At 37.6% G+C, this 24,973-nt stretch overlaps 1 protein-coding gene across 1 annotated transcript in view; it reads left to right on the top strand.

Moving 5' to 3' along the window:
* Positions 1-24,973, top strand: part of LOC126272189 (uncharacterized) — a 160,167-nt gene that overhangs the window by 115,122 nt on the left and 20,072 nt on the right. Inside the window, exons 8-9 of the mRNA XM_049974870.1 lie at positions 10,493-10,675; positions 21,735-22,837. Coding sequence (XP_049830827.1) covers positions 10,493-10,675; positions 21,735-22,837 — 1,286 coding nt within the window. The remainder of the gene's footprint in view (positions 1-10,492; positions 10,676-21,734; positions 22,838-24,973) is intronic.

The following is a 24,973-nucleotide window of genomic DNA, read 5'->3' as shown; positions in this document are numbered from 1 at the left end:
TCATGAAAAATCTTGAGGCATTATTCAGCTACCTGTCAGACAAAAAGAAGCAGTTAGTGGTTTGTGGTGATGTTAATGTAGATTTCTTAAAAGATATAGATAGGAAAAATGAGCTAGAACCTTTGTTTGGTTGTTTCGATCTAGTATCTGTTGTAAATTTTCCAACTTGTATGCAGCAGAATAGTAGGTCACCTATTGATAACATTTTCATAGACAGTGATCAGGCAGAAACAATTAATTTGTACCAAGTTGTTAATGGTCTATCTGAACATGATGCACAGTTAATGGAAATAACACATATAGCACCTTACAGGATTCAGGCAGGTTCATACAAGGCAGGGAGGATTATTAATGCGAACAGGATACAAAGCTTTAAGTGCAGCCTAGAAGAGGTAGAATGGATTAAGTATACACAGAAAATGATGCTGATGCCAAATGCGGTTTATTCCACTGTATATTTGTCTCAATATTTGAGAATTGCTTTCCTGAAACGTTACCCAAAAAAGCCATTACAAAGTCAAGTAAGCCATGGATTACTAAGGGAATTAAGATATTGTGTAATAGGAAGAGGGAAATATATGGATAGGCAAGAATAGGTCAGGATCCGATGTTACTTGCTTACTACAAAAGATACTGTAATATTTTTAGGAAAGTCGTCAAGAAGCTTATGCATTCTGACAGAAATTAATAATGCGGATAATAAGAGTAAAACTATATGGAATATTGTCAAACAGGAGACGGGGCAGCCTGACAGTGCACATCATACCTTAGCAATAATGCTAAATGAGGATGTTGTGAGTGATAATTCAAAAGTTGCAAGTATCTTTAACAACCAATTTCTGAATGTAGCAGCAAATATCAGGTTAAAGGGTTCAGTCGAAGAAGCAAAAAAATGTTAAAAATGTCATTCCCCAGGACTTTAGGCATTTAGAAATAGTAACAACATCCTGCACTGAAATTAAGGGAACGATAAGTATACTGAAAAACAAGAGCTCATGTTGTTTTGATGGAGTCTCTAACAGAATTTTGAAGTGTTGTTCTAATTTAATAAGTGGAGTCCTTAGCGATATATGTAATGCTAAGCTGGCACAGGGAATTTCTCCAGACAGATTGAAATATGCAATTGTGAAACCTCTTCATAAGAAAGGGTACTTGAGTGACTTAAATAATTGTAGACCAGTCTCATTGCTGACTTCATTTTCTAAAATATTCGAAAAAGTTATGTATTCAAGAGTAGTCTTACATTTAAGTGAAAATAATTTACTCCGCATGTCACAGTTTGGATTCCAGAAGGGTTACTTGACTGAGAATGCTATTTACACATTTACTCATCAACTAGTACAATAATAAATTATCGCCAGTTGTTATTTTTTTGTGATCTCTCCAAGACATTTGACTGTGTGGATCATGTCACACTCTTGGAAAAACTCAGGTTTTATGCAATTGAAGGTTATACACACAGCTGGTTTGAATCATACTTAATGAACAGAAAGAAAAAAGTTGTGCTGAATAGCACAAATAATGTTGTGTGGTAAATTCTAGTGAATGGGGAATTATCACAAAGGGTGTCCCACAGGGTTCAATTTTAGATCCTCTGCTGTTCCTTATTCATGTGAATGACCTCCCACTTAACATTCAGCAAGCAGAACTAGTACTTTTTGCAGATGACACGAGTGTTATAATAAATCCCATTCCAGAAAAAGTGGCTGAAGATATTGTTATGGATGTCTTTCAAAGAATTATTAAGTGTTTCTCAGAAAATGGACGCTCTCTTAATTTTGAAAAACTTGCTATATCCAATTCTGTACACTGAATAGAGTCATATCGGCAATTGATGTAGCATATGAACAGGGCTCAGTTAACAGGGTAGATTTCTCCAAATTTTTGTGTGTTAACATTGATGACAACTTGAACTGGAAAAAGTATATTACTGAGCTTCTCAAACAACTAAGTTCAGTTTTTTTCGCTCTTCATATAATTGCTAGTCTTGGTAATAAACAAATCAGCTTCTTAATGTACTTTGCATATTTCTACCCAGTAATGGTTTATGGGATAGTTTTCTGGGGTAACTCACCACTTAGACATAAAGTATTGATTGCATAAAAGGGAGCAGTGAGATAATTAGTGGTGTTCATCCAAGGACGTTCTGTAGGCACCTTTTCAAGGAGAATAGGTATTTTAACTGCACCAACAGAGTACATATATTCACTTATGAAATTCTTTACAAATAATCCATTTCAATTCACGAAGCCGCGTGGGATTAGCCGAGCGGTCTAAGGCGCTGCAGTCATGGACTGTGCGGCTGGTCCCGGTAGAGGTTCGAGTCCTCCCTCGAGCATGGGTGTGTGTGTTTGTCATTAGGATAATTTAGGTTAAGTAGTGTGTAAGCTTAGGGACTGATGACCTTAGCAGTTAAGTCCCATAAGATTTCACACACATTTGAACATTTTTGATCAATTCGCGAAGAACAGTGATGTTCATACGTACAACACTAGAGGGAAAAATAACCTTTCCTATCCATTATTGAAGCTGCCAGTTGCTCCAAAAGGACTACATTATTCAGCAGCAAATCTTTGATCATTTTCCCAACAACATAAAGTGTCTGGCAGGTAGCAGATCAAGTTTTAAATCTAGCTTAAAATCATTTCCTTTGAACGACTCCTCCTACTCCATGGACGAGTTTCTGTTTCAGAAATGGTTAGAAAAAAAAAAAATTGCCTCTAAATATAGTTGCGTGTGTGGAACTAAAAATTTCAGTAATGTTAATATTAGCACTATTCATGTGTGTGTATATATATCTTGTAATCTGATTTGTTCCATATCGTATCGATAAAATAATCAGGAAAATGATATATGGAACATGACATAACTACAACTAAAACTAAAGACACCCGGACCACCCAGTTGCTGAAAATTATGCCCAATACAATGTGCTCCACTTAAGTGACTGCTTCAGAGCCTGTGCCATATGGCTCCCTCCTACCAACATCAGCTTTTCTGTGTTGTGTAGGTGGGAACTCTGCTTGCAATATATCCAAAGTTTCTGTAACACGCCTGACCTCAGTCTTCACTAGTCCCAGTCCTTCACCACCTATCCCCTTCCCTGCCCCCAGTCTAACACTACATAACCTTCTGTTCTACCAGTGCACCCACTCATCACTCTGCCTTTTTCCCCCATGAATGTGTGTGTGTGTGTGTGTGTGTGTGTTTTCTATGGTAGGAGAATGTATGGGAATCTTTTTAGTGTGTCTACTGTAGAAGAACGCCATTTGGCCGAAAGCTCCATGTACAGCAATCTTGTTGTGTTGCTGTCTGCGACTCGGCATCTCCTCTACATGATGAATAGCAATCTATCCTTTGCACACTTTCTTTTTTATTATTATTATTTTTTTAAATTGTATTTCAATTGCCCCCAACACATTTTCTGGCATACTATCTCAATAAATTGCAATGCTAAATGTGCCTTTTGGAGAACATGTTCAGAATACCATATCCAGAAACACTCAAGAGTTACCCATTAGAATACAAGGAGCAAAAATGTGTTAAATATGGTGACATTGGCCAATATGTTGGACGTGTACATGTCTGGCATCAGCCTATAGCTTTTGATATTGTAGGAACAGGCAAACACTCTGCATCCTTGTCTTCACTTTCTTCTTGTTTCTGTGCTACCTGTCCTGCAAGGCTTCATCAGTTGTCACATACTAACAGAAGGCGACACATTCGTTACATTCAGCATATGCATCAAACTAAAGTAGTTAATGTTTTTGCTTCCCGCATTATTTGTTGTTCAGCTGCATTTTTTTTTTCATTTTTTGGTGTGATGTCTTCTGTAAGTACCTGATGAAAACCAGCCTTCTTGAAGCAGTTTGAAATTGTACACTCTTGCACGGAATTGCAGGCACTTCTTACAAAATGCTTAGCATTGATCAGCCTCTTCTGTACAAGACTCTCATTGTGTTTTTGTTTCAGGCATAGTTGAATATGTGAAGGTGACTTCTGCAGACAGTAGGAGAAAACCTTACATTTATGTGATATAGGTATTACATATCTTGGTGCTGTTCTGTGCACTGCTCAATAAACAGTATGATTTTGCTATTAACATCCAACATTGCATCCCAGGTATGCAGTAATTTTACGAATATAGTTGTTACCAATGCTTTTGCATTAGATGTGTATTTACAGGGAAACGCCCACACATTTTTAAAACAGTTTTGCTTCTTCACCTGTCAAGTTATTAGTGGCATTAACCTTTCCAGTGACTAGTGGCACAAGCTTTTCTGTTTCCCTTTCATTACAACATAATGAGACAGTCAGTCTCCTTTTGCTAAATTTTCTGCTATGGCATCTCTCTCATCTGAACTCAGAATGTTTTTTTCAGACAGAAGGTGCAAAAAAATAAGCCTATTTCTTCTGCATTAGAAGTGTTATTGACACTGTACCTTTTTAAGATTGGCAGAAGAGTACTTTTTCATGACTAAACAATGTCAATGTTTATGCTTCCAGCCTCTCCTTGAACACATTTATACAGTAAATCCAACCATTAGATGCTTTGAAATATGCATTTGTGCCAAATATACTGTTTTATAACGAACTACAGTACCATCAGTTGAAATACATCAACTTCAGTAACATGTTTTCCAGGCCTGGAAACTGAACTTCTTGCGTACACATTTTTGTTTCTTGTTTCCTCCTTAGAAATAAATTACTTTAATTGGTTTTCATTTTCTCACTTTTGGGTTTAATGTTGATGGAAGTGTGTTCAATTTTCGTGCAATGTCAGCATGCCTCAAGTGAACTTTTATCACTTCCTGAATAATGTTCCACTTTTCTTCATTTGTTAACTGTCTCACTGTCTTTTAGTCCATACCGTATTGGAACAGTGTGACTGTGAGTCAGTCACACCTTAAATACCACTGAATTAATAACTTTTCAGTTTATTTTTTGCCTGCTACAGCTTTAATCCTGCCTCCACTGAACAGCTCTGCCTGGATGTTTCCTCACTACTCAGCCACAAGTGCCCTAGGCCCACCACTCCCAGAACTCATGGCTGCAAAAGTTGCAGCAGCCAAACAGTACTGCTGAAGTTGAACATACTAAGCGGGGATGGAGAATGTATAAACAAGTTGAAACTTCCTGGCAGATTAAAACTGTGTGCCCGAGTGAGACTCGAACTCGAGACCTTTGCCTTTCACGGGCAAGTGCTCTACCATCTGAGCTACTGAAGCATGACTTCTCGCCCGGTCCTCACAGCTTTACTGCTGCCAGTATCTCGTCTCCTACCTTCCAAACTTTACACAAGCTCTCCTGCAAAACTTACAGAGACGAGATACTGGCAGAAGTAAAGCTGTAAGAACCGGGCATGATTCGTGCTTCGGTAGCTCGGATGCTAGAGCACTTGCCCGCAAAAGACAAAGGTCCCGAGTTCGAGTCTCAGTCTGGCACACAGTTGTAATCTGCCAGGAAGTTTCATATCAGTGCACACTCCGCTGCAGAGTGAAAATCTCATTCTATAAACAAGTTGTTTTAACAGGCATTTAATGCAGTTGGGAATAGGACTTCCAGTAACTGACATACTATATGGGAAAATGCAATGATGAAGGACGTACTAATGAGATTCCATTGTAATTACATTTTACGAGTGGAAAATTCTAGAACACAAAAATTTTGTACATGAATACCTTTTGAAGCTTGAATTTTCTGGAAAAAGGAAAATGTTCATTGAAATGAGGAGAAAGAGGACTTTTAATTAACTATAACAATCTAGAAACAAACAATTTTTTGCAGCATCGGAAATTTTCTCTGTCTAAATGTGTATTAAATTAGTAATATTTCATTAAAGGAAATGTTTCCATAAAAACCAAATGTACAATATCATTGGCTTTCATTAAATTACTCAGGGAGTAATAAAGTTTAATGAAATAATGTCTGAATAAGAATTTAATAGTTTCATGTAACTATCTTATACATGCATGTAATGAAAATATGTCAAAATGGGCAAAAATTACGATGTGTTTCAGAGTGAATATCAGCATTTCAAGGCCTTTTAGTATTTATTACAGTTGACTTACAATTATAAATAATAGACGAAACAGTTTTGCTAAGGGAAGAGTACGGGACAATCGAGGAAGAGAGAGAGTTATTTACGCTTAGCCCCAAGAAATCATTTTGGACGACTAGTCTTGAATTAGAAATTGCAGTGACATCTGGGTGGAGACTTTTAAGGAAATCCTTGTAGCTATGTCCTTATCATTTGCAGTCGTTACAGACTACAGTTTACATGCCAATGTAGCAAATGAAATTTTGCTGCATGATGAAGGCTTTCTGAATTGTGTTGCTTCAGTGATGAATCTACATTTCACCTAAGTGTGAAGTGAACACACATAAAGTGCACGTCTGTGGGTCATCAAATCCCTAAGAGATGGTACAGCTGCAATGAGACTCCCATAAATCAAATTTTTGTGTGCCATATTGTGGCCTTCCTTCTTGAGTGAAGCAGCTGTAACTGATGTTTTGTTATTTTGGTTCACTAGAACTATGGCTCTTTCCTCAATCTTGCTCTAGAAGCAGTAGTAGTTTATGCGTATTCTTGCTTCATGTCTGTCACACGGTTTAAGAATTGTGCCACTGAATAGAAGCAGTGATATAATAAGAATGCCCTTAGGGATTTGTGAAACACATAAAATGAAGAAATAACTTTTATGAGGTAGACTTTTGTACATTTGTATTGCACCATTTGTTCTGGAGTTTTAAAGGCTGTTGTCCTGAACATGGAGTTTGTCTTTTTGTCTAGTATTATGTTTATGTACATTACAATTTTTATTTATCTTTTTGATATATTTTCTTGTGTATTTACACTAGAATAAAAAGACAGGGTAGAGGGAGGATGGAAGACTTCTGAAAGAGCAGCCTACATGAGTCAGTCTGTTTTGCACGGTGCATTGCTCTTACAACTCTTTTTTTAGGTCAGAAAGGTTACTGAGCTTGTAGCTGTGCTACCCCAGAATACAATTCGATACTGCAGAATACTGTGGAACTGGGCCAAGTATGCAATTGTAACAATGTGGAAGCTTGCTTTGTGTGCAAGTAAGCATAGGCTGTAGCATACTTTTTTTCATTGTTGTATTCATTTTTGTTTTATATATCTGTCATTTAAAATCATTTTGAAGCCATATGCATAAAACTTTTGTTTCCAGTGAGGGTGTAATTCCTCCAGCTTTTATTTTTTATAGAAGTGTGGCAGGCTTCCCCTTTCAAACAGAACAGAAATTATTAGTTTATTTCCTCCAAACCATCCATTTAGCTGGTCTGTAGCTTTATTTATGTTTTCTTGTAGCTGTGTTTATGTTTCCCTGTAAGAAGGATGCTTGTGTCATCTGCAAACAAAGTATTTAGTCGGGATTGTATGCTTACATCTAGGTCATTAATATACCGAAGGAAAAGAATAAGCCCGAGAATGGATCTTTGAGGGACTCCAGTTTTCATTATTCCTGCAGCTGAAAAGTGTGCTCTCATGTGTAGTTCATATGTTACTACTTTTTGTTTCCGATTTGGCATGTATGAGGAGAACCACTTTTAATGCAGTGTCTCTAATGCCACTCTTTTGGAGTTTTTCCAGTAAGATTCTGTGGTCTAAAATGTAAAATGTCAAAAGCTAAGCAAATACCAGCATCATTTTGTTTATTTCCAGTTCTTCTAGAGCATTTTGTAAGAAATTTCATATGGCACTGGTCATAGATTTATTTTCTGAAAACTGTGTTGGGCATTAGTGAGGGTTTTGTTCTTATTCAGAAATTCCATTAATCCGTTATGCACACTTCTTTCAATAAGTTTGGCAAAAACTGATATTAATGAGATGTCAATAGTTTTGCAAATTTGCTTTGTCACATTTTTTTTATGAATAGAGATCACTTTGACAATTTTAAAACAGTCAGGAAAGGTTCTGGTTGAGAAAGACGAGTTGATTATCTCAGCAAGGGGGGTTGCAATGTTTATAATACATTCCTTTATGATGAAGTCTGGAATACTATCAATTCCTGAGGACGTTTTTCTGAAGGCTTTTGCTATGTGAATGATTTTGATCAGGGATATGTCATAGAAATAGATTGAGTGGAGGTAAGAATTTTTGTATTGTCTTCATAGTGCTGCCTGAAGAGATATACAAAACTCCTGCTGGTAAGTAATTCCCCTGTTGTCACAATTCAGTGTGATAGTTTCCTTTTCACTATTTCCTTCGTGCTTTATTACTTTCCAGATTGCTTTGCTTTTATTTTCTGACTCTGATATAAACTTATCATTGGCCAATATTATTGCGTGACATATGACTTTTCCATATTTCCATATGTTTTGTGATAAAACTGTTACAGCTTTTTCTGTAACAGCAATTTTCTGTTTGTGTTACTTGAGACTTTTATGCCTCTTGTTATTCCTGACTTTGCTTTTAGATTTGTGTTCGTTACCACCCTTGTTTTGAGAGGAAATACTATTTCAAAATAATAGTTGAAGATGTCAGAGAATTTTTCAAACTATTTGTTGGTGTTATGCAACTGAGAAACTTCTTCTCACCCTTCTGTTGATAACAAGTGATTGAATGTTTCTATGCTTTGTGTGTTGAAACTTCTTGTAGTCACAGTCCTTTTTATGGTTTTGTCTGGGTAGTTAACAGTCTGAGAGAGCTACCACTTGAGCTTCATGATCATTAAAATTTGTATTTACACATTTTGCTGTATATGGTGTGTTAAAAAATATTTGGTCCTCAGTAGTGGCAGAAGTTTGTGTAGTTCTTGTTGGGGTTGTAATTGTTTGTTTATGTCTATGATGTCACCAAATCTCACTTACTGTCATTTAAAAGTGTTAGTTCATACAACAATGTAAATAATGTATGTAACATCTCAGCAACAGAATATGAGCTGTAAATTTCTGGCTGTGTATGTTGATGAAAATTGATAATGTATGTGTAAAAGTAAGTAATTCCTTACATCTCCTTATCCAATTCACAAAGGTAGTTCCTACCCAAACAATGAAAGTGGTCTATTATGGAACAATATATCCCTATCTCAATTATTGGATTGAACTAAAAAGAATCTTGGTGTTCTATTAAGGAAAATGGAGTGGGCCATTGAGATTCATGTTGTAAAGTGTTCATGCAGCATGAATACCTGACAATATATCCTTTATATATACTTGTATTTAAATTAGTTACATTCTTTATGAGCCAACCAACAGAAGTTATCAAGTGCAGTGATGCACACGATCAGAACACCAGGACAAAATATAACTACTTCTGGAAAAGAACAACATTTCAAATGACAGACAGAAGCCCATACACCAGTGACTTAATTTGTAGGAATATTATGAAAATGATAGTTGCTACTCACCATATAACGGAGATGCTGATAGGCACAACAAAAGGACTGTCCAAAAGTGAGCTTTCGGCGAACAAGGCCTTCATCAGAAACAGAGAAAACACACACACACACACACACACACACACACACACACACACACACACACACACACACACACACACACACAAGCAAATGAAAATGCAGCTTACACACATGTGACCACAGTCTCTTGCTGCTCAGACCAGAGACTGTGGTCATGTGTGTGTGAGTTGCATTTGTGCACATGCACTTTCTTGTGTGTGTGTGTGTGTGTGTGTGTGTGTGTGTGTGTGTGTGTGTGTGAGTGTGTTTTGTCTATTTCTGATGAAGGCTTTGTTGGCTAAAAACTCACATTCTGTCAGTCGTTTTGTTGTGCTTATGTGTGACTCGCCATCTCCGCTGTGTGGTGAGTAGCAACTATCCTTTTCATAATATTGTTGCATTCCATCCCAGATTTTCAATTGTCTAATAATTTGAACTTTAAGCAAATTCAAAAAAACTAGTTGTAACGTAAATCAATACAAAACCAATTTCCACGTAACAAATCTATAAAATAGGTATAACACTTAACAACTGCAGTATATAACATACTTTGTATGTGTAATTGTTCATAGTATTATTTCTGACATTTGCAAAAGCCATTGTGATGGCTTGATGCAAAGAGAATATAAATAAATAAACAAGTAGGATAGTCCTATTTTTCTCTGTAGGTCAGGTGGGAACCATTTGAGCACAGCTTACCAGATCATGTTTCCTGGCAGTCACTTTATTTTTCATTTTATTTTTTAATACTTGAGGGCAACAGGTATTAAACATATCTGAGAATATATTGACAAACAGTGTAAGAGCATTCTAAAGATGAGAAATTTAAAGGATACCATTCTGTTTAAATTTTATTATCTTTACCTGTGACCTAGAGTGCAGGAGATGGAACTGCAGTTCCGCACTGCATTATTATATGGAAAGAGTCTTTCCATGTCAGGTAGTAATTGTTTAATAACTCTTAGGGTTACCAGACATGTTCCTATTAATAACCAGTTTCAAATTTGAGTTGTTGATAATGTCCAGCAAATGCAGGACATTATAAGTATTTTATTTGTCAATAGGCTCCTCTAAACACAGCATCTATACATCAGAGACCCATGAAACTTGTCCAGCCATCCACAGTGGACCAAGAGCAACGGCCTATGGGGCACGGGGGGCGTCTGAAAATACCAACGCCGCCTATTGTCAGCCCTTTTGTCGAAAGAGTAATGAAAGGTTATCAGCCAGATATGTTCAACACAGAGGTAATAATCTACAGTTTATTCATAGTTTAATGGTTTAGTTACTAAATGGTGGACGTAGTGACAGATCACTTTACAAATTGCAAAACTGCTATCATATTTCACTGTGTGAATGCATTTATTCTCCCATGCTATAAATATGATAAATGAGACCTTGCTCCACAGTGGGAATTATTTATTTATTATGATCTTATTAGGGCCTTGAGACCCTCTCTTTGTCAGGCCAAATCACTTGTCAAGGATTTTGTTTTACTGCTAGTACAGCTGATTTCTATATTACATTATGATAGCTTAACTGCAGCAGAAGAAAGTACTTACCAAAAGTTAAGACATTGTATATGTTTAGCTGAAAAATATGAAAATAAGATTGGATATGCAGTAACTGAAACAGTGTATACTAGTATTTTTCATAGACCAGAGGAAAGAAGAATGGAAAGTATAGAAATATGATGGTGGTGGTGAGACATCAATTAACCCAATCAAAAAGCATGAGGTTGGAAACTATGGTAGAGATTCAAGACACAAACAGTTGATAGTGGATTGTATGCAGATGGTGACCAATTAAAAGAAGGTGTTGATTTGGTAACTGTAGGGATTGTAAGAAAACATATGTTACTTTTAAACACAGAAGAGGTACTTGGTGAAAGTTTCCATGAAGAGAAAATAGAAGTGATTAATGAAAATATTTGTGAGGCTAGGAGCAAGAAAGAGAAAGAAAAAGATAAAAAGTAAAATTGGATGGGATCAGCTTGGCTTAGCTCTTGTTTATCTTGAATCTCCTGCCCAACAAAAAGTCCAAGGTGACTGGAAAAAAGTACAGGTGACTCCTGAATATAAGAGGGGTAAAAGGAACTGACTCAAAAAATTACAAATCATTACCCCTAATTTCAGTGTGCTGCAGAATTCTTAAGCATAAATATTTCCAGAAAGCATTTGACCCACTACCACATTGCAGACTTTTAATGAAGGTCCAACCATACAGAATAGGTTCTCAGATATGTGAGTTGTTCGAAGAAGTAATAGAACGCAGTACATTGTCCTTGCTGGTGAGTATTCATTGGAGACAAAGATGCTTTTGTTGTCTGTATAGATAAATGTTCTGTCAAATATGGTGAGTACCATTCTGTGGCTGCTGATGACTCAGTAGTGTATGGGGAAAGTATCATCTTTGAGTGACTGTAGCAGCATACAGTTACAAATTGGAGAGAATTTCTGTTTGTTGTGATGAATGGCAGTTTGTTTTAAATGTGGGAAAATGTAAGTTAGTCAAGAAGAGTAGGAAAACTATCTTGCAGTGTTGAAACACAGAATGATTGGTGTAATTATTGAAACAGTCGTGCACATTAAATATCTATGTGTAACTTTGCAGAGCAAGATGAAATAGTACAAACACTGAAGATCAGTTGCAGGAAACGTGAATGGTTCAACTCCAGTTTACTGGGAGAATTAGAGGATAGTGCAGTTCATCTATAAAGGAGATAGCATACAGGAACACATTTGCAACCCATTCCTGAGTATTGCTTGGGTGTTTTGGATCCCCACTCTGTCAGATTTAAGGAAGAAATTGAAGCTATTCAGAAGCATGCTGCTAGATTTGTTTCTGTAGGTTTGATCAACACACAAGGATTACTTAACCAGTGTTTCTGACAGACTGAAGAATGATCCTGCTGTCACAAACATACATCTCGCATTATGACCGTGAAGACAATTAAGAGAAATTGGGACTCTTACAAAAGCATATAGACAGTTGTTCTCCCTCACTCCCATTTGCCAATGGAACAATGGTACAGGATGCCCTCTGCCATGCACCCTACAGCAGCATGCAGAGTAAGTTTAAAGATGAAGATGTAGAAATACAAATTACAGAATGCAAGAATAATGAGATCGGTGATCAAAAATAATTAAGGAACTAGTATCAATGTACAGAGCTGGGAGTGTGTAGCTATAAATGAAGTTCAGATTAAAAGAATTTGAACATTTAAGCATCTATTTGCAAAGTTCTGACACTTTGTCACCGGATTCACGTGATTGTAGTATATCAGTGGGGAAGCAGGAACCCATACTATTTGTGCTGTGTTGTTGTGTGTTCACTATATGTTGGCATTGTATACTGTTTGTGGTTCCGTGTTGAATAGAATTCTTAGCAGCACAATCCATGAACTCTGTCATCATGTAAATGTCATATGTGTATATTACATGCAGTATATGTGTTTAGTAGGGTCAGAACACTTAATTATTTCCTAAAACAGCTTGCCATTCCTCATATATGCTCTATTTATTTTGGGTGTTTAACTCCACTAGCTACTTTTCCTCCTTGTTATTTATATTAAAGTGAGCAGTTAGCTTGTGTGCATAACAAGGGTTAAAAGTGCTTGTGCAAATCTTAATTCGGAATGCATATTTTATCAAAGAACACTTCATTAGTGTATATATCTCTGGGAAGTATTCAACCTGAAAACATTATTCATCAGGATAAATAGCATTGCTACAAGAAAGAAAAGGCCTCTGACTTTCATTTCTGAGAAACTGGCAGCCGTCAGCTGTAAAGTGTCCTAGTCTGGTGTTAGCTCACACCATTGGGATGGTGGTGTTCTGGTTTTTCACATTAGATTTCTTCAATTTTGTTATGTTCTCAACGAGTCAACCGTTCTCTTTCATCTGATCCAATAGATCTTATCTGAAATCAACCTGCAGTCTTCTCATTGATTAAATTCTGTGTCTTTCAATGTAAGTGTTGCACATTGGTCCTTTATTAATCATGTCCAGTGCATGCCCCGCCCAGTTCGACATACTCATAATACTGTATGTAAGTCATGCAACTCCTCCTCCTGTGAACAACTCTCCTAATTTATATAGTGTCTTCACTTTCATCCATTCACAAAATTGCTGCAGCTGGGAAACACAATGCTGCCCAGCAGTTTTTAAAGTGAAATTGAGTGTGCATAAATTCATTCAGAGAAATGGCAAATAACTTGAAAAGTAGGCCACTATTTCTCATCATGTTCAGCAACTTCAGAAAGTTTGTCTGTATGGTGCTGTTAGTTGCTTAACATAGTAATGGGAAGAACTAAGTCAAAAGTTCATAATGTTTAACCACATGACTCAATGTTGTGCCAGGATTTTGTTTATCTGCATTGTATTGAGCCAATTAAGTCATTCAACATTTTGTGCAGCTTGTGCATAAACCTCCTTTCATTTAGAAATTCATAACTTTCTGTCTCTTTTCTTAGCTTTGATTCGATTGTCTGGACTGTTGAAATGTAAGCCTTTTTCTGGGTGAATTATTGGCTTACAGTTGAATCCATTGTAAATTTATAAGGAGGGACTAAAAGCTTTTCGATACACGTGTTACACTACCTCGGATCATTTTTCGCCTGTCGCTATACACTAATTTAGAGTGGAATTTTACTTACTATGCATATGTAGAATAACAACAAAGGTTCTTAACTGGCTGATCATTGAATCGAAATGAGCATTGAAAACATACACTGGTACATCATTCCATGCTACTTTAACTCTTTACCAGAGTTCACGTAACATAGTGGCTTTTTAAGTGGTGACATGCAGATTTGTTGGCAACCTGTGAACAGACATTTTCAATTAGTGAGAGAGCTGATGAAGAAGTTGGCCAGGCCAACAGTTGAGCACCTTCTGTGTTATGGTGTAGTAGGACAGCACAGGAAACTTGTGATCTTGCATTATTTCTTTGAAAGACGATATTGCAGACCAGATTCATCACAGCCATCAGCCTTAACTCAGAAATGTAAACAATGGCTGTCCAAATTACTAGCTAAGGAAATCAAAGGTGATAGTGTTGTATATTATGTGGCACTTTAATCCGTCAGGCCAGTTAGTTGGTCCCATATGTCAGCAGATTCCTACCTTGCAATGTTCAGTCTCCTTTGAGCCTCCACATGGGCATATGTCCATTGTGAGACAGTGCAGAACTGGGATTCACCTGAAAAGAAGACATAGCGCTATCCCTATGCTCAGCTTTGCCAGTGGGTGCACCACTGTCAGCATGCATCTCGCTGCTGGCACCTCGAGGAAAGCTGCAACAATTTCTGCTGTGGTTACAATCTAGGGTGCTCCAGATATAGCTGCACTGTCCATGTGGTTATTCCTCGTACCTTGAATCAGGGAGTGAATTTGATTGTGGTAACATGACTGTTTGATCCCATATATCAAGGAGAGAAACATGCTGTGTAATCTTCCCCTATTTCCAGAATGTATTTGGTGTTCCTCCTTTGTGTGGCTACACCAAAATGCTAACTGTATGCATATCCTAGCATTTAGAATGCCTCATGCCAGTTTCCTACGGTTGCATGCCATCTTCATGGTGTCACTCTTTTAATGGCCAGCTGTGCATTTGAATACCCCTTTTGCAATTTGCGGTCAGAAATTGATTTTACACATATTAAATAATGGAAGTTTTAAGGCTCATGTAATGTTTTGTTAAATGTTAGGAGCAACTGGATAACAATATGTGCCTGATCTTTGTGAAAGGAGCAATGGAAACTTAATCCATTCAGTTTTGGCTCTGAATCTGCTGTGTCTTATCATGACACTATCTATTGACAATTTAATTTTTTTTTTTTTTGGGGGGGGGGGGGGGTATTACGTTTTAATTTTTTTTATCATTTTAACAGGTCACTTGTTTCATTAATTTGTTGTTTCCACTGTAGCTACAGAAATATTTACCTCTCTTGAAGAAAGCATCTTTCTCAAATTTTGGTTAAATTCATTTATTTTTGAAACTAAGTTTAGTTTTTGCATTTAATATATATTTAAATTGCATTCATAAATGAGACTGTGTACTGACTTCAGTGTTTTCATATGGTACCGTAATGTTTACTATTGCTTGACCCATGTTTGTTATAACTTAATCTTGTTTTCTTGTGGTTCCTTGATGTTTATTATTATAGTGATCAACTGTTGTGCATTGTAACGCACAGTACTATATTAGATACATTTGAGTGATTATTTAGTGATACACTCACAGTTTTAAGTAGATGCAGAACACACTCACTAGTTTTGTGTCCCTTATGAGTTACTGAACCACTGAATTTTTCATTTGTCACAGAGAGCAATTCTGTCTCTTGAGAGCTTCAACAAAACTTCTAACTAGTGTTAAAATTTTAGTTTTAAAGTTCACTATATGTGTGGCATTTCAGTGGCTCATACCAATAGTGGCAATATAAATAAGTGACTTATGAACTTTTTTGTTTTTTAAAATACTGTACTTGAACTGCATGCTACACACTGAATGCCTTATATTGTGCACATTATATTCTGTGTGTGTTAAATTTTTCCACTTCTGTTGCTTTCTTGGCATTGCCTAGTCTTGCCTGTTGATTCAGTCCAGAAACACAATGCAAAAACTTAAACACACCATTTTTTTAAAAACATGAGTCTTAAAAAGTGATTTCTTGTAAAAGAAAAATAACTGCTTGCCTCTCCCTATCCCCAGAGAACTTCCGTTGTTCTCCTTTCAGTTACCTTTTGCTTTACAGAAATGGTTAGTTGTAGCACAGGTCCTTATTGTGTCATACACATTCCTATGAAAGAGATATGAAATTATTGTGATACAGAGTTGCTGAAAGATTAGAAATTCCATTATTCAAAAATTAGTCTATGATTATATTGTTATAGCTCTCACTTCTTGATCATCAGTATAAAATTATATAAATGGAAACATCCTCTTATCTGTTCCACACAACCCTACCTGTATATGAATGTGGAGATAATCAACTAATGAATAACAGATTGTCTTTCAAGTCAGGATAAAATATTTTATGCATCTTATGGGTAGAGGTGCATCAGTGACTTGGTCCAAGGCAAAGGAAAATTTCCCAAAAAATTTTTTGCTGATGATACGGTTGTAATTAAGTATATATATTTGCAAGTCCTGATACATCTAAGACAGTGACTAAATAGGTACATAAACAAACCACTGCAAAAAGTTTAACCTTTAATATTACAGCAACTCACACCAAGCAGCTCCAGAGGAGAAACAATGGCTTGCGACTACCAGCCACAGAGATGGAAGGATAGAAAATTTACATAATATCTTTATCTGCATCTTGGGATTCAAGTAAGACATATAAGATTTTTGAGTAGCTCCTTGGGAAATGACTTTAATGTTGCTTCTTGCTAGGGTTAAACCTGCTGCATTTACTTGCATGTTTCTGTATCTTATGTATTTCTCCCCCCATTTGGTTTTGTGTGGTATCAAATTTTGCAGTGTTGCTGTTAGGGTATAGTGATGATGTTGCTGATATATTTGTTTGAAGGCACGACACTTGGATCTTTAATGCCCATATAACATTTTTTTTACGAGACAAGGTTTGTTAAAAGAAACCTGTAAAAGTTTCAACATAATGAAAAATACCAGCTTCCTTTAAATGAAGATCACTGTCTCTCTCTCTCTCTCTCTCTCTGAATACCCTCCCCCCCTCTTACTCTCTCTCTCTCTCTCTCTCTCTCTCTCTCTCTCTCTCTCTCTCTCTCTCTCTCTCTACTATCAATCTAGGCATCAGCTCTAAAACTGTGTTAGACAGCTACTGTACAAGACACTAAAACCTCCAGCTTCAAAGTGTAGGTTGAAGTATGGACAATCATTAAATTTTAAAATGTCATGTAACAAACTGTTGACATAACTGTCACCACAATGGGCAGATCCTCCCACTGGAGCAGAAAGCAATAACCATACAGAGACGATGGAATAAGACTTCTCTCGCCTTCCATTCTGACTTAAGAAAAAGGTTAGACCATATAGGGGAGTGATACATTTTTCAGTTCTGTCACCTTTACAGACTTCAGTGGTTGATATGTCAGCTCCCTTATTTCCTTTTATTGCTGAGTGCTTTGATATGCCTGGTTGTTACATGAAGAAATGGGTATCTACTAATGACACGAGCCAGTGGTGCAAAAAAATTATTCGTGTGCTTCTGTGCTGAATGTTAACATGACAACAAAAAAGTCATGTCACCTACCATTTTTACATTCACTTATGAAAAATAGAGAGCACATCGAGGGAGAGATGGAATCAAAATGAAACTTTGTGCTTATAAAGGCTGTAGGGTTTTATATCAGTCAGACACTGCTCCATCTCGAGTCTGGTTACAGTTGGTTGAAAAGGATGTCATGTGGCTGTTGTATCATCTCCAGGGATAAGTTGACTTACAACTGTTGTAATTGACCCTCAGTGAAATGGACTTTGGTACTGGGATGCTGTTGACAATGAAACTTGCCCCACGTGTGTTCTATTGAGGATAGATTGCGGAACATGGCCAAAGTAGTCACTTAACATCATGTAGGAAGTTCATATGTCATGTACCTTATTGGATGAGTGTTTTGCTGCCACTAGACAGTACCAGGATACTATCTAATGAGAGTTGACATATGAGGAGGTAATATGTGTGTGATGTACCACTGTATCATCATAGTTCCCTGAATCACTACCGGAAATGACCTGAAGACACTTCTAGTGGCTCCTCACACCATTCACAGTAGCAGTAACACCAATGTCAGAACGTATTTTCTCTCATTTATTCTCTCCCGTAGTGACAGAGGTCATGCGAGGTGATGCAGAACCTATATTTGTCATCTAATGCAGCGCTATTCATCAACAGTTCATGCTCCTCGTGATTGGCACCACTTTGAAAACAGTCATCAGTGTGGCACTGTTAATGGCCAACATGTGGGAGGGCAATTCAGTGGACAGCTTCTGTAATCTCCGACCAGTGATGAAGGGTGACACTGGATGACAAGTCCATTACTTCTGTTTGAATGCGGATGAAGATGTAAGGATGGCTACAGTAGTCTTGGCTTACAGATGGTGATGTCCCTCAGTGTGATCAGACTTAGTTGATCCAAATGTTGGTGATATGCAGTTTACCCTCTGGTTCCCATTCAATCCACATTGGACTACTGACCTGTTCAAATGCCTAGATATAACAGTTTGATTTGAAAGCCCTGTGTAGACCCACAGTAATGCCCATTACAAACTCTTGCCAAGTGACACAAGTGCATGGTATTCCCCATGGCTATTCAAAGTGCTTGCTAACCATCTGATGCTGAACATACCCATTATATACATTGAGGCAAAATTTCTGGCAACCCTTCAGGAGGCAAAATATGTGGTATAAAATTGACACACTACCTAGCTTTTCGAATTAATAGTTGGAACTAATAGTTGTTTTCATCCCAAGAAAGTATGTCATATTTACTTCTCTGGCACAGCTACACATTTTGCCTGTTGAGGGGTAATTACTGGCCCATCCGGGATTTGAACCCAGAATCATGCCTCTAGACCAACACGCCAGCTGCCAGCAGTAATGTAACTAATTGTATGCAGCCCACCCCCAGGGCCACCATGCAGTACTTTGTGAGGGCTGATAATATGGCCTTGTGGTGACAGCACTAATTAACTCTTGTGACCATTTTACCTACCACAGATCATTGTAATTATAGTCATTTAGATACCCATTGATGTTCTGTGTGTGTGCAAAATTGCTTCTATAACCATTCATTCCAGGTGCTTAACTTTTTTTAGTCAGCCAGTAAATTTATAAGCTTGTTATGTAATGGGATTCTGGGAAGCTTTCAGGTTTTATGATTGATTAGGCAAGTTTGAGATTTGTTTGGTGAACAGTTTGTGAAGTTAATTGTAGAAACAGAGCAGTAGAAATTGTCAGTTTATCTAGCCTGTCAGATGTTGATACCAGGTAAGCGCTTATAGAGTTGTCTTTATGTCTGAAATGTTTGTGTAATCTGAACTCTGCCATGGAAATGTAAGTCCAGTCTTGTTCTGTATTCGTACAGTAGACTCATCTGCAGAATCAGTTGTACGTAGTACAGACAAAGTTCTTTAATGGTCTTTTTCATTGCAGCTTCTGATTGCACAATTGTAATGCAGTACATTTTTCTTTCCTGTTATTGGAATATGGATTATATGGAGTTTGGTTTGGGTGGTTTACCAGAACCCGCTAAAGCTCATCCCACTTTTTGTAGTGGTTTTTACTAGTTACAGTTGATATTAGTTCCGGTCTGTGGAGGTATGTTAAACAAAATTCCTTGTTGTTTGTGAGAACAGACAGAAGGAAGAATTACTCAGTTACACTTGCAACCTGGCCGTTTTTCTTTGCCAACAGCTGCTTACCATCTTTGGCTGCACTCATGACACATTCAGACTGTTTCCAATTTTTTTATGGAAAATTCAAGTAGCTGTACTCTGAAATAAGGTACTCTCACATTCGACAATAAAGGAAAAAGACTGCATTTAGTTTGAGCTGTTGCTTCCATGACACTTTACAACAATTCTCATTGAGCACCTTTGATATATGATGTGAATTACTTCATGTAGCTCTGCTTTCATTTCCCCACTGATGAAAACTTGTCCCAAAAATGTGCCATGGAGTAATGGTGCGTATCCAGCAGCTATTGTACATTTGAACATTGTTGGTTATATTGACCATGGAATTTCTTAGCAGTGTTTTACAGTGGGAAATACAATATTCTACATAATAGACAAGTGATGCACCACTCACAAAAAACAGCTACTTTTGTGTTGAAGTGAATGTTGCATGCGCATATTTTTGTTTCTTTCAGCCTCTTCCTGTTCTTTTTCGAAGGTTAGCCGACTGCCCTGATTTTCTCAATGTGTGATCATTAGGTATTTTGCTCTTCTGGTTTGTATACTGTAAAACAAAATGTTCCATTCTTGTTGGTCAAATGCATCTGAGGAAAGTATTATTCTGACAAACAGTCAGAATGGCTGGCAAATACTTCTCTTAGGAAACACAGCTCTGTTATTACTGATAGAAACACCTAAAATAGGATGCAGCACTGCTAACTTGCAGACAGTAGGTTCATTTGTCATTGTGGAAGGTGAGGGAGGAGGCAGGGGGTCATCATATTTTAAGATCAGAGGGACCACATTTTTTATGTGGTGCAAGGGAGGTAAAGATGAAGGAAAAGCATTGGATAACATAAAGGGTCAAAGAAAACAAATTAGTAAACAGTGTGGCAGCTTCACGTCAGAGGTTATAGAAGGTGCAAGACAGATTATAAGAGGAAGAAAAAATGAAAAGTGGAAATAATAATGTAATAATCAAATAAAAAGAAAAGAGGAAAAATAAAATAGAGAGATAGGGAAAATATGGGTATTGCACATATTGGTAGAGAGGGTGCGGCGTATTAAGCATTTATCACTGTGATGAAGGTAGGAAGGATTGGGCATTTGCAGAAATACACAGGAAACATTATGAATTCCTTCTAGGCACCAAACCTTTCCTCAAAATAAGTAGACCATTTTGTGTTTTACATTATTCACACCTCCTAAAAAGTTTGTATCATTAACCTTATTAGAATGCCAAATATCTTTGGTTAACTGTTGTTGATATATGCTTGTGCTCTTTCTGATGTGCTACATGTTTGTGTTATTTGCTGCTATGCATATAAGGGCTTGCACATTTCATGTGGTCTTCTTTGTTTGTCACTTCTGCCTTATAACTGACTACTTCCCTGCATATTATGAAAAATGGAAGGAGATGGAATGGGGCAAAGAGTTCATAGAACTTAGTTATGACCTTTACTAAGCAACCATATGTAGTCCTCTGGAAAGCAGAAAACCTGTGATATCAAGTGTCAAAATTCAAGGTGAAGTCCTCTACAGGTTTTACTTGATTTCTGGCCTCATTAATGTTTTTGCTACTGCTTTTGAAAGTATTTTGTGCTCAGTGTATTAGTCTGTTCTATGTATTTTGAATTTATTGCTGCACTAACACTATTCCCTACTACCTTCCTTAAATGTAAATAAGGAGTTTCATTTCAATGTGACTTTCTAACAAAGTAATGCCAGAAACTTGCACCTCTTCACTGTAAAGCAATTTTGCTTTGTTTGTGGGCTTTATGCTTTTGCACAGTGTTTTTTTTTTCATAGTTCTCTTATAGCTTTTTGTTGTGGTTTCACTGTTTTACATTGTCTTTTCTTATGTATGATGATCCAAGAAACATGTGCTAACTACACAATGTCTCTAATACTGACTGAACCTTCCAGGACTTACACAGATACCAGTACAAGCTGCCTGAGAGGGAGTGGGCTGCTCGATTTGCATTGCCACAAGATACTGTGCATACAAGGCATGGAACAACAACAGTACAACAACTTCCTTACAGTCAGCCACTTATTATGTTTCCTGAGCACACAAGAATCCCAGCATCACCAACACAACCACTGCTCTACAAAACAGTCCACACTGTTGGGCAGTCCTCCCATCGAATGGTTATACCACCACCAACAAGTTTTTTCGATGGCTCCGTGAATAATTCACCAGTGAATTTACCAGTGAAAAGTGTGCAACCAGCACTTAGTAGTACAAACGTGCAACTCCGCTCTGAACTTACTGCATCATCTTCTAACCAAATTTCACAGGAAGCTTCACTTTCTTCTGTGAGAGACACTGAAAATTTAAACTGTGATTGTAATGTTATAGATCTGTCACAGGATAAAAGCACGCCAGAGGATAATGATAAATGCCAAGTGGTTAAGTGGAGTGACAGAATCCCCAGAGGAACTGAATTGCATCGTCCTGTTATGGAGAAGCCAAACAGCATCTCTTCATCCAAAGCTATTAGTGAAGTACCACAATCTTCTGACTATATACAAGATAATGTACCAGACGACCTTCAGGTCAACATCTCTGCAACAAAAACAGCTCTTCGTTCAGAATCTGTGGATGAAAAATGTAAAAGTGAAAGTTTGTGTGGTACTCCAGAAAAAAGGTTGTGTCAAGATCCTGACAATAAGACAAGTGCTTTATCCAATATGCACACCCATCAAGTGACAGCGATGGATTTGTCACCTTCTACCATTGTAGACTGTACTACCAAATCAACACCGTCGCAGTCATCACCACGTGTGCTGGGAGCCAGCCACCCTCAGTCATGTACCACAAGACGACATTCACAAGACTCAATACAGCATGCAATGAATGGTAAAGGTGCCAGCTATGTAAATTGTGGACAGCAAAATCAAGAATTGTGCACTGTCAGCTGTTGTGAGCAAAGTAGATGTGCTACACATACCAAGAGGCTTGCAGCAGCTGGTTCTGCTTGCTGTGGTGCAACCCAACTACCTCAGCAGTCACCTAATGATGAAAGGTAGAGTTATGTGAATTTAGATTTTACCCAGTCGCTATTATTTAATGTAAAGAGAATATTCTCAAGTAATATTTAATTTTAAAGCACAACAGAAAATTCTTCAGCATGAAAAGAGAATTCAAGCTGAAGCTGCATCAAATTTTTGATGTCTATGAAGGCAGCTGTGCATTGCAAAGACTATTCTTTATCAGCCAGCAAACCATAGGTAGTGTGAATTAAATTTGTAAATGCAGCTACTTTGTGAATATTCTGATTTTGTGTTCACTGATGGCAAGTTTCATGTGAGTGTGTGTGACATGCCCATCAGACACATTTCTGTCCATTTTGGGGAGCTATACTGTCCATCAGTACGGAGCAGTGCTTTGTGCAGCACTTATCTCTGCTAAGAGTGCATTATGAGCACTATTAGTGCAATAAAACATGCTGAGGTCTGTGCCAATATAGTATCTACAATATGCCTCAACTTGTATTTTTGAGTAGAATATCTCCAGAAACTCAAATAAGTACCTGTGATTTGCTGCATGTATGGCTGTTTCTCCACAGATACTCTGTATTTCTCTGTAAGGCTACTTGAAGGCAGCAGTGTTCCAGCCATTATCTTGTTGTAATACAAATGAGTTGCATTTGTGTAGGAGCTATCATATTCATGGGCTGGAAGAAGCACCTTTTTTTTCTGGCAGTCATTTTGCACTTGTCAGAGGAATATGCACTGTGGAGTGCTACCAGGTCTATTGTGACCATGTGGCTACCTATTGGCACATCAAACTACAGGTTTTACTATTTGTTGTAATGATCTACTGGCGTGTATGTTAGTGCTTGTGTTGTACCATATAACATTGCAGGGATCTCTGTTGTTCTCTCAGCAATTGAGTATCTGTAAATACAGTTGGATTTAGCTCAGTATTCTAAGTACTTCCGTATGAGTATCAACTGATGGCTTACTGCAGAATGTCTTATATATTACTTGAGAAATTTATCTGAAACTTAATGCGTTGAAACCAGATCACTTCTGTGGTATATTGTCTCTGTAGGTGCCCCTCTGTTGATACATGGTCCTCCACATTAATTTACTTGATTTTTTGCTTGTATAATGCCATTTGAAAATATTATCTGGCACTTTTTGACCAAATTGCCTTTTAAATAACCTTTCATGTTTAGTGAAATTTATCTGCTACACAAGGCAGTGTGTCTTGGTGCAGAAATCCATGACTGTGCACAAGAATAACTATTAAAATTTTAATACATTTTGAGTATTGTTGTAGTGTCTGTATAGCTATAGGTTATGTAGCATGGAGACTCCAAGCAAATTCAAGATACTTCAACTTTAAAACACACATGACAGAATTCCCATTACAATGTAACAGGGTAAGACGGGAAGGTATGGGCAAGTGGCTCTGTGCTGGAGGTGGTTTTGGAGATGCAAACAATGTAGACATCCAGCCTGTTGCCAAAACACTTAACTAACATAGTAAACAGAGTAAAAGGCATATTACTATAAACAAAACTAGGTCTACTTTGCGTCTTCGGGTCAATTCCACACTGCCATGTCTTATAGGCACTGCAGTGTGCAGTAAACAATGTCCTTCAGACGTCAACATGTCTGCTGGGTGAGACCAGACAGAGAGGCAGCAGTGACACGGCTGGTAGCCAGGACTAGGCAGGCATGCCCAGCAGAACCATCCAAGTGATGAGCACAGAACTGCAGACTGGAGAGCAGTGATCAGCAACGGCAATCCGCAATGATGCAGTACTTGCCTGATCCAGACCGTGATGTTGTGGCAGAGTGTTGGCTGCCTTGGTGCAGATAGTAATATGGCAGTCATTGGTTCATAGCCTAGATGGCAGTCATGGCTATGTCATATGGTGATGACTGGCACGGGCTGTGCATCATAGTATGGCCCAACTGTACCGACGACAGACGGACTGGACCTGGGGTTTTGAATACTGCCGCCTACGGCTGACTTTGTGGAAGAGACTGTGTTTTTGTGTCATTTGGAAATGTCTATAGCAAAGGTCAAAGGTGATACTGATGCTATCCTTCTAAACTGAATTCCACATGCTAAGGTGAAATATTGCCAATAAAATTTCTTGAAATCCTCTTAGCCTACTACATGCACTAAAAGGTTCCTGTGAGGC

The sequence above is a fragment of the Schistocerca gregaria genome, chromosome 1 (assembly GCF_023897955.1).
Source record: "Schistocerca gregaria isolate iqSchGreg1 chromosome 1, iqSchGreg1.2, whole genome shotgun sequence".
Lineage (NCBI taxonomy): Eukaryota > Metazoa > Arthropoda > Insecta > Orthoptera > Acrididae > Schistocerca > Schistocerca gregaria.
Note: the sequence above shows the minus strand (reverse complement) of the source record. Positions and strands in the feature narration are given on the sequence as shown.